Raw genomic sequence first — 10,981 nt, 5'->3', positions numbered from 1 at the left:
TAATTTAATTTATTCATGCTCTATCTGAAAATAACTCTAATTTAACTCACAAACCGAACCAAATGTATGACAAGGGTATCTTCATACCATTTATCAAAGTTTTGGGGTTGTACATAAAGAATGACGAAGAATATGTTTGTACTATTTATCAAAGTTCAAAAATATATATATACCTTATTATCAACGATAAAGGTATATTTATACCAAAATATGACAGATGGTATATATGTATTATTTATTATATATACTTTTTTAATAAAGTAAAATAACTTTTAAAATAATGAAAAAATTTAATGGCTAAACCCTATTAAGTTGTTCTTTTTTTATAATGTAGTATCCTAATTATCTTTTGCACCTTAATTAATTTTACGGAAATATTATTAATTGTAAAAATTGTTCCCTTTTTTCTCACTGAAAAAATTGATCAGAGAAAATTATAATCTATCTTATTTTTTTATTATTTTTAAAAATATGAAAATAAAAAAAAAGATAGTTCGATAAAATAAAGCTGTTATCATCTACACTTAAATTCAACTAGTAAATCAATTTATTTCTTCAATGAGTAAGATATTATATATGTATAGGAGTAAATTTGAGAAGAAGAAAATAGAGGTCAAAGGAAAGAGTCTTCTATTTAAAATTGAAATTGAATATAAATAATTTCTAAAAATAATATTCTCAGTTTCATTTTATCTAGCATTTTTTTTCTAAAAAAATAAATAAATCATTTCTATTATATTTGAAAACAATTAATTTTAAAAAATTCCTTTTTAGCTTAATAAAATTGTTTATAGTGATAAAATATTTAAGAGACTGTTTGTTTCGAAATTGTCAATTATATGGAGCATCTTTCGAAATTTACACCTCAGTTCCATTTGGAGTATCCTCAAGGTATGGACTTTCTGTACTTCAACCTACCCCCACCCCGCACCGTAAACACCACCCCACCATCAAGATTTGATGAAAAAGTATGAAATAATGCATAAAGAAATCATTTTTTATGTGTGAAGTTTTTATTTTAAACTAGTTTAGTAGGTTGGACTATTTGGTGTTTAAATTGATTCTTAGCAATAATGTTTGATGAACAATTTTATATAGTTTATGAAAATCATTTATATGTATCAGAAATTTGATTTTGAGGTGTTTAGTTGTTGAGGCCTTAGTATTTGATGAAAATATTGTTGGGGTGGGGTGGGGTGGGGTGGGGTGGAGGTGGGGGTGGGGGGTGGAAATCATGTTTATGGGTAAAGATTTGATTTTGAGGTGTTTGACCCATTTGGAGTTTGAATTGATTCTAGCATAAAGATTTGATGAAAATGTATGAATTAATACGTAAAGAAATCAGTTTTATGTGTAAAGATTTGATTTTTTTGAGGTGGTTTAGTACTTGGGACTATTTGGTGTTTAAATTGATTCTTGGCAAATAAAGTTTGATGAACAAGTTTAGATAGTATACAAAATCATTTGTATGCGTAGAAATTTGATTTGAAGTGTTTGAATTGATTCTTGGTTTTAATATTTGATGAACAATTATGAATTAGTATTGTGTAAAAAAATCATTTTTATGTGTAAAGATTTGATTTGAGGTGTTTGGCTTTAACAAGAGATTTCTTTACTATCTAGCGGTGTGATATCCCTTGTTGTTGTTTGCTTTTATGTATTTTCGTTTGCTATTTGTCATCTGTCCTGAGACAGGGGTGTATCGAAAACAGCCTCTCTACTTCATCTGAGGTAGTGGTATGGACTGCGTACACTTTATCCTCCACAGACCCCACTTTGTGTGAATACACGGATATGTTGTTGTTGTTGTTGTTTGACTGTAACAAGAGGGGCTTGCTCGTTCGAGTTCGAGTTATCAAGGGAGCAAAAAAGGTGGGAGCTCCTTGGAGGGTTAGAAAAAATGGTGTTTAGCCGTTGACCCATTTACAGTTTGAATTAGTTCTTGGATTTAATATTTGATGAACAATTATGAATTAATATTGGGGGAAACATAATTTTTGTGTAAAGATATGATTTTGAGTTGTTTTGTCCTTGACATGTATGCATGTTGAATTGGTACTGGAAATAAATTCGATAAAAACAAGTATGAATTGATGTATAGAGAAATCACTTTTATGTGTAAAGATTTGATTTTGAAATGTTTGGTTGTTGACCGTTTGCAGTTTGAATTGATTATCGGGTACGAGAATGGAGGAGGGTGGTCCGAGTCGAAGTGGAGAAGAACCCGTATCATGGGATGAGCTTTACAATGTCAATCTAATGCCTTCCGAGATTTTTCTCAAGTTCAGAAAAGAAATACAGGGCTATCGAGTTGGCGTTAACTTGGAGGTACTAATTTCTCACTGACCATCTATATCAACTACTACAAACCTAGTGTAATCCCACCGGTAGGGTCTGGGGAGGGTTGAGTGTTCTCACCGACCATCTTATTGTTAGTGTTTAATCAATTAACTACCTCTTAGTCCTTAACCGGTTGGGGTCGATTGTATGAATATGGTGCTTCCTGGATGCTTTCTTTACTGTATTAGTTTAGTGTGACTATTATATTACAAAGTTTCAAGACATTTTGGATTACTTTCAGTTAAACTCGGGTAATTGCACTTGTAGTATGAGTTGAGCAATCCTATTTTCCTTGGATGGCGATGGAGTAATTTACTTTTGCAAACATAGTAAGCAGAAAGACAGTTATTCTTTAGATTACGATGTACCTTCTCGAAATTTGGTTGTGGATGTACCCATCATTGGGCATTCAGTACTCTGCTTGAACATATTTTTAATGATCTTTATCCCGTGAAAGCTGAACCTCATCCTGCTATAACTCCTATTTTTGTGTTTTTCTTCACAACCTTGATTACCATCTCAACCTATGTTGCTCGGACTCTTCAAAAATGTCAGTGGGTGCATGTCGGATTCGCCAAAAGTAGTGTATTTTTGGAGAATCCGACATGGGTGCAGCATCAAAAGTGAAGAGACTGGGCAACTTAGTTCTCAACAACTGACATGGAACTTGAAGTATCATTTCACTGTATACGTTCCCTATTTGCTATTGTTAATTGTTGAATAACTAAGTTTCAGTCCTGAGAAGTTGGGACCGGCTATATGAATCATCACTCGCCATTTCACTCGATATAAGCTTATCCCTGTGCTGAAGCATGTCCAACCTATTTTGTTTTGTGAGGATTCGTCATAAATTAACTTGTTTTGTGCTGACTATCAACTATCGCAACTCTTCATGCCAGCTTGATACCGGCAATATGAGCAAGCTCGAATAAATAAGAGTTTGCTAATGTTAATGATAGGACTTACTTTTCTCATAATCTGTTGTGATCAATTTCATTAGTATAAAAGTTGATGCACGATACTGAAATCTAAATTGTAGATGCAATATGCAATTTTACTGCATTAACGTTGTACTTGTCGCTGAAATCACCTCAAAGGATATTGAGAGCATGTATTTTAACTTCGTGTCTCTGTATATTTCTGGTTTTAACTAATTTTTTTCTTCTATTTTATCATACCCTTTGACTAGTTTTACAATGCCCCATACAACGAGTATCTCACTAAGCTGGTCTTAAAGCCTTTAGCCCCTGAACGGAAATGGAAGTTCATATATGAGCCTTTGCATCATGAAGTACGCCTTCTTTCCAAGAAAATCCCAGTGACAAAATTTCTAAATCTTCAGGTTTGACCATTTTGTTCCTTCCTCGGCATTGTACCTATGTTGGCCGGACTCTCCAAAAATGCTGCTGCACGAGTCGGATCCTCCATATATTTACTAATTTTGGAGGATCCAACACGTATCCATTGGTGTTTTTGAAGAGTCCGAGCAACATAGCATTGTACTGTTTCCTGCTTCAGCCCTTATCAGCACGAATGACATATAGGGTCAAAATCGAACTTATGCAGGTCGGAGTTGGGCATAGCTTTCAGCTGCATGCCACGGGTTGGAAATGGAAGCTCACTTCTTGTTTCGGTGGAGATGGTCTCTCCAGCATCCGGAATAAAACATCACTTGGATTATGTCCTGGTGTGGATTTCCGTTTTGGATGGAAAGCAGATTTTGAATTTCCAGAAGTTACCGGGCAAGTTACTTTACCCTTATCTGCACAGCTTCTTACATCCATAACGATATCGTGGTTTAAGAATACTTGATCGCGCTTTTACCTAATTTGTACATCGAACTCCATTTTCAGGGCGTTAGGCACTGGTGAACCATTGTTCAATATGAATTCTGGACGATTACAAGCGTCACTGGATAGAGTGGAGGCCATCTTTTCGCAATAAGCACAATCCATAGCTGGTATTGTCCCTTCTTTATGCCTTCTAATCCTGTCGAACTTGGGTGTTGCTCAATCCGACAAGTGTAGTATGGGGAGGGTAGAGTGTATACGAACCTTACCCCTACCTCGTAGAGCTAGAGTACGTCAAATCAAAGTAGGTATGAAAAGGAAAAACGACAATGAAGAAAACATGGCAACTAATAAGGAAACGGTAACAACAATGATAGATGAATCGACATGTCAACACTAATAACAACGAATTGTACAAGGATTTTGAAGGGTCTCGCTAGATTAGAGATTCACTGCATTTGTTTCTGTATTTATCTCGAGTTTGATTTCTAAGGACGTGTAAATAGATTGATGTAGAATTTATCTTCTTTTGACGATAATACAATTATTTTATCTTGTGTTGGATTTTGCAGGACGTGGAAGTTGTTATCGACATTTCACAACAAATTATCGAGCTCCTAGAAAATGTTGAAGAATTGAATGAGGGAGAGATGTTGTGCAGCTGCATGAGAGTACGAATGGAAGGAGACAGAGGCGGAACCAGGATTTTTTTCCAAAAAGTCTATAAGCAAATTAGTTTTGAGGTGAAGAAATTTAATGTATAAATGAATTAGCATAGCCACATAATGTTTTAATTTTTTCCATTCAAGAATTTTTATTGTAACTTTAATAAATTATTCTTATTTTATATAGTAATTAAGAGTGTATTGATACATATATTTCATTTGTATTATGGAGAGGTTTTTGTTGTTTCCTAAAGGTTCAAATGATAAAAATTATATGAGTTTAAATGATAAGAAATATAATGATTTGATTATTGATTTAATTGTTAGTGAACTTCTAAATCATATTGTTGGAATGGTTGGACTATTTCACTCTTAATCAGAGATCACGCGTTCGAGGAGCACCACCCCCGAATTAATCGAGGCTCCGTCACCCCGCCCTATAGTATGCGATTTTGATTAGTTGAGGCTCCGTTACCCTATAATGGGCCCTGTGCGTGATTCGGATTAGTCGGGACTTTTCCACCTCAAGAATGAGTCCTGCAATGCGCTATTCGAATTAGTTGGAGCTCCATCACTCCAGAATGAGTCCTGCAGTGCGCGATCCGAATTAGTTGAGGCTCCATCACCCCTAGAATGGGTCCTGTAGTATGCGATCCAAATTAGTCGGAGTTGCGCCACCCTCAAAATAGTACTACAATATACGATCCGGATTAGTCGGGGTTCCACCATCTCCAGAATAGATCCTACAGTGCGATCCAGATTAGTCGGGGTTGCGCCACCCTTAGAATGGGTCTTGCAATGTGCGATCAAGATTAGTCGAGGCTCCATCCCCCTAAAATAGACCTTGCAGTGTGCGATCCAATGAGCATACCGTACATCAAATGAAAAATAAAAAAATAATAATATATATTTCTATGATTTTTATACTTTATACATTTTCATTATAACTCAAGCCGGCCGCCGCCCTATGGATACCAAAGATATTATCAAAAGACCAAAAAAGGCATCAAATTAAAAAAAAAAAAAAAAAAAGGCAAGTTTGATGGATTCAAAAAGGAATTTTGAAAGTTTATGGAAGCCAACTATAATAATATCAAGAAGATTCTTACCCAACAATGATTACATTTCATACCATTTTTTTTAAAAAAATGAAACTATATAATTTTTCAAAAAAATAATTATAGCTAAATTAGCTGTTTGATGTTGTACGTGTACCCCATGATTAGATAGGTAACAAGCTGGCAAACAAGTCATAGACATCTGTTCCTTTGCACCCCACCCCTACTCCCATCCCACCCCCACGTCTACAAACTATATATATATATATATATAGATAAAGATATACATATATATCCTCCAGTTGTCAAAAGTCTCTTTCATTAATCTCCATTTCTGAATAGTCTTGTTATTTTTGTGTTCTTGGGCGCTGACCTGAAAATCAAGAAAATGGCGGAGGAGATCAAGAAGACAGCTAGTGAGACTAAGCCGGAGACAACTGTTGTTGTCGTGTCTGATGTACCTGATTCTGAAAAAGAATCGACCTCTCAAACTGAACCGGCATCAGTTGTTGTGTCTGATGTACCTGAGGCGGAAAAGGAATTGACCCCTCAGACTGAACAGGCATCGGAAACTGATAAGGGGAAATCAACTCCAGTTATTGAATCAGCTTCATCGTTTAAGGAAGAGAGCAACAAAGTTGAAGAATTACCAAATCCTGAACAGAAGGCTTTAGCTGAGTTGAAGGAATTGGTTCGAGATGCTCTGAACAAACATGAATTCACTGCACCTGTGGTCGAAGAGAAGAAAGAAACTGCACTTGTGGTGGAAGAGAAGAAAGAAGCTGAACCTGTGGTGGAGGAGAAGAAAGAAACTGTACCTGTGGTGGAATCGAAGAAAGAAGCTGAACCTGTGGTGGAGGAGAAGAAAGAAACTGTACCTGTGGTGGAATCGAAGAAAGAAGCTGAACCTGTTGAGAAGAAAGAAGCTGTACCTGTGGTGGAAGTGAAGAAAGAAGCTGAACCTGTGGTGGAAGAGAAGAAAGAAGCTGAACCTGTGGTGGAAGAGAAGAAAGAAGCTGAACCTGTGGTGGAAGAGAAGAAAGAAGCTGCACCTGTGGTGGAAGAGAAGAAAGAAGGTGAACCTGCAGCTCCGGCGGAGAAAGTGACCGAGAAGGTAGCAGCGAAGGAGGAGGATAGTGCTAAGACGGTGGAAGAAATCAAGGAGACGATTGTTGAAGTGACTGGTACTGCATCATCGGCCCAGGTGGTGGAGGAGAAACAAACGGAGGAAGATGTTCAGCCACCAGCACCAGCACCAGAAGAAGTTTCGATATGGGGAATTCCGTTATTAGCTGATGAGAGAAGTGATGTAATCCTTCTCAAGTTCCTCAGAGCGAGAGATTTTAAGGTGAAGGATGCATTCGCCATGCTGAAGAGTGTTGTGTCATGGCGTAAAGAGTTCAACATTGATCAACTTTTGGAAGAAGATCTATCAGGACTAGGATTAGAGAAAGTGGTGTACAATCATGGCGTGGATAAAGAAGGACATCCTGTGTGTTACAATGCATTCGGGGCATTTCAGGACAACGAATTGTACCAGAATACTTTTGCTGACAAGGAAAAGATGAACAAGTTCCTTCGATGGCGTATTCAGTTCATGGAGAAATCTATAAGGAATCTTGATTTTAGCCCTGATGGCATATGCACTTTCGTTCAGGTTATCGATCTCAAGAATTCACCTGGACTATTCCTTTTCAAGAAAGAGCTTCGTCAGGCCACCAACCGTGCCCTTCAGTTACTCCAGGACAACTACCCTGAATTTGTTGCTAAGCAGGTATGTATGTATATACTTCTAGTTTCTAATTTTGAATTGTTGCTGTTAGAGTTTGTGACCCGAATTTTGTTGATCTGGCCGTGAAAAGATATGTTTGAGATTTTTTGGAGGGGTCTGTGGTGTAGCGCAGGGTATGTACGCACGTATTATATAAGCGCGACTTAGAGAGTTGTTTTTAATATGACGGTTCTCGTGTCTTATAGAGACCTATGGTTTTGGATTTATTGTTTTAGTATTATCATGTGCTCTAGTATCATCTTGTGGCTAGCGTTATTAGTTTATATACACTTATGTTTTGTGTTTGTTAGTATATTGTTATTGGTTCTAAGCCGGGGTCTATCGGACAACCTCTCTACTTCACCGGTATGTACTGCGTACACTTTATCCTTCCCAGACACCACTAGGTGGGAATACACTGGGTATGTTGTTGTTGTTGGTTCTCATGTGTTATAGAGAACTTTGGCTCCTCCTTGTATTCCTCTCCGATATAGTGAATTTCTCCTCCTTTGCTCGTGGTTTTTCCCGTCAAGGATTTCCACGTAAATCTGTGTGTTTTCATCTTGTTTTTCTTTTGCTTATTCCTGTTTGATTTGATAACAGTTGCTATAAGTTGGTTAACTGGATTTTGATGTTAATGATAATGAAGGTGTTCATCAATGTGCCATGGTGGTATCCAGCTTACTACAGGATGATCAATGTACTTTTCACTACCAGGACCAAGAGCAAGTTTGTGTTTGCTGGCGCGTCAAGATCTGCCGAGACTCTCTTCAGGTCACTACTCTTTAACTTCTGTTTTCTTTGTATTCCTCCTATTGAGTGACGACCTTCGACATGTATATATTGATCTGATTTTGATTTTAAAAAAAATCAGATACATTGTCCCTGAGCAAGTACCAGTTCAATATGGTGGACTTAGCAGAGAGGGAGAACACGAATTCACCATTGCTGACCCTGCCACTGAGGATACCATTAAGCCTGCTTCCAAACACACCATTGAATTTCCAGTTACTGAGGTATACTAACTGCTTCTTACTAACACCCTCCATGCCCAAATATCACTCACTATGATTTTTGATAGTCAAGTTCACCATTTGTAATTAAATTTAGGTGTACTCATTAAGCTTTAATGTAGTTAGTTGGCTTAGCGGTTCAAAAGGGACTTTAAGAAGTGCCTCACACTCTATACCAAAGTTTGAATCCCCTTGGAACGACTATTCTTGAAGGGGAGCCTTGGAGTAAATGGTAAAGTTGTTGGTATGTGACTAGGATGTCGCGGGTTCAAACGTTGGAAACAGCCTCTTGCAGAAATGCAAGGTAAAACTGCGTACAACACACCCTTGTGGTGGAGCCCTTCCCCGGACTTGCGCATAGCGAGAGCTTTAGTGCACCGGGCTGCCTTTTTTTTTCATCAAGCTTTAAGTCGGTATATCTTGGGGCATGGAACTGACTATTATATGTAGTAGCTTCTCAATTGTACAATACACTCTTGTGGTGGGGCCCTTCCACGCTCTATACCCAAGTTTGAATCCCGTTGGAACGACCATTCTTGAAGGGGAGCCTTGGAGTAACTGGTAAAGTTGCTGTCATGTTACGAGGAGTTCACGGGTTCAAGCCTTGGAAACAGCCTCTGGCAGAAATGCAAGGTAAGGCTGCGTACAATACACCCTTGTGGTGGGGCCCTTCCCCAGACCTTGCCGCATAGCTTAAGCTTTAGTACACTGTGCTGCCCTTTTCTTTTTTCATTAAGTTTTAAGTCAGTATATCTTGGGGCATGGAACTGACTATTATATGTAGTAGCTTCTCAATTGTGTGTATGATGATAATTTTGGGATTTGCAGAAGACGAATTTGGCGTGGGAAGCTAGAGTGATCGGGTGGGACGTGTCATATGGAGCAGAATTTGTGCCTAGTGCCGAAGGTGGATACACAATTATCGTAGAGAAATCAAGAAAGGTTACAGCAGCAAGCGAAACAGTGATCACCAACAACTATATCGCAACAGAACCTGGCAAGGTGGTGCTTACATTTGACAACCAAACATCTAAGAGGAAGAAACTTGTCTATAGAACCAAGACCAAGCCTTCTGATTAAGATAAACAATGCTGGTGAGGGCTTTCAAAGATCAAATCACATAGGAGGGTTCTTTTGTTCTTTTGATATTAAATTTAATCTTGAGTGTGGGATATTTATTTGATATATTTGTGGGCATTTTTTTGTTGGTTTTGGATTGTGTTCTGCTCTATATATATATGGGGAAAATGTATACAGATTGTGGTTGTAATATGTTGGTTGGAATGTGGACAGATATACTTTGGTTGCTAGCTGTACATACATTCCTGTAAAATTTTGTATAAATCTGGTGTTGTTGTACTTGCTGTTTTTTTTTTTTAGTTTGTTTTCCGCCCGGTTTTCGGTATCCACATTGGAGCCTCGATTAATTTGGATCTCGTGTTGCAGGGCCCATTTTGGGGTAGTGCGTGTTGTTGTACTTGCTGTTTTCTCTCCTTTTTTGGGGGGGAGGTCCCACCTGGTGTTTGGTGTCCACATTGGAGCTCCGGCTAATCTGGATCGCGCATTGTAGGGTCAATTTTGGGGGTAGTGCTCTTTTTTCCTTTTTTGGGGTGTAGTGGGGTGGGGGGAGGGGTTTCAAACAATGTCCGGCGCCCACATTGGACCCTCGACTAATCTGAATCGCGTGTTGCAGGGCACATTATAGGGTAGCGCGTGTTGTTATACTTGCTGTTTATTTTGGGGTCCGGTGCCCACATTGGAACCTCGACTAATCTGAATGTCGCGTTGCAAGACCTATTTTGGGGGTAGCGCTTCTTTTCTTTTTTTGGGGTGGGTGGGTGGGTGTCCAAATGATGTGCTGTGCCCACATTGGAGCTCCCGACTAATCTGGATAGCGTATTGTCGGGCTCATTCTGGGTAGTGCACTTTTTTGGAGGGTTTCAAATTTGGTGTCCGGTGTCCACATTGAAATCCCCGACTAATCTGGATTGTACGTTGCAGGGTCATTCTGGGGTAGTGTTACCAACAAGATTTTATCCATATTCAGGGCTCGAAATTGAGACTTATGATTAAGGATGAAGCAGTCTCACCACCACACGACAACCCCTATTGGTGTTTTATTTTTTGTTCTTTCTCTTTTTGAGCATGATAGAGGTTGTTTGGTAGAGTATATTAAAAAAAAAAAAAACAATGCAGATATATATATATTAGTTTTGTGTACTATTAATATATTATTTGATATATTTTTGAATTGAGTTGTATATAACTAATACCTCAAAATAATCCACAATACTAGTAATGCAAGTCAAAGCTAACTTGTCAAGTTAAAACAGATTATTTTTTT

The 10,981-nt window shown here is 38.0% G+C and overlaps 2 protein-coding genes across 4 annotated transcripts; both read left to right on the top strand.

Annotated features, from left to right (window-relative positions):
• The first annotated feature begins 755 nt into the window (after positions 1-755).
• On the top strand, positions 756-5,048 carry LOC107840905. 3 transcript variants are annotated; one of them, XM_016684854.2, is made up of 6 exons: positions 756-891; positions 2,163-2,328; positions 3,578-3,682; positions 3,907-4,082; positions 4,194-4,300; positions 4,703-5,048. In XM_016684854.2, exons 2-5 carry the CDS (start codon positions 2,188-2,190, stop codon positions 4,282-4,284), a joined length of 513 nt encoding a protein of 170 aa, XP_016540340.1. In that variant the 5' UTR covers positions 756-891; positions 2,163-2,187; the 3' UTR covers positions 4,285-4,300; positions 4,703-5,048. The 3 variants fall into 3 exon arrangements, with proteins under 3 accessions (XP_016540340.1, XP_016540338.1, XP_016540339.1); XM_016684852.2 differs by having other exon boundaries at positions 757-891; positions 3,530-3,682; XM_016684853.2 differs by lacking the exon at positions 756-891 and adding an exon at positions 894-968 and having other exon boundaries at positions 3,530-3,682.
• An 880-nt stretch (positions 5,049-5,928) lies between these two features.
• Positions 5,929-9,996, top strand: LOC107840904 (patellin-3). The gene is made up of 4 exons (XM_016684849.2): positions 5,929-7,627; positions 8,274-8,398; positions 8,499-8,640; positions 9,466-9,996. The coding sequence occupies exons 1-4, from the start codon at positions 6,242-6,244 to the stop codon at positions 9,715-9,717; spliced, it is 1,905 nt and encodes a 634-aa protein (XP_016540335.2). The 5' UTR covers positions 5,929-6,241; the 3' UTR covers positions 9,718-9,996.
• The last annotated feature ends 985 nt before the right edge of the window (positions 9,997-10,981 follow it).

This window comes from Capsicum annuum, chromosome 9 (assembly GCF_002878395.1).
Source record: "Capsicum annuum cultivar UCD-10X-F1 chromosome 9, UCD10Xv1.1, whole genome shotgun sequence".
NCBI lineage: Eukaryota > Viridiplantae > Streptophyta > Magnoliopsida > Solanales > Solanaceae > Capsicum > Capsicum annuum.
The sequence above is the reverse complement of the archived record's forward strand: the minus strand, read 5'-3'. Positions and strand labels throughout refer to the sequence as shown.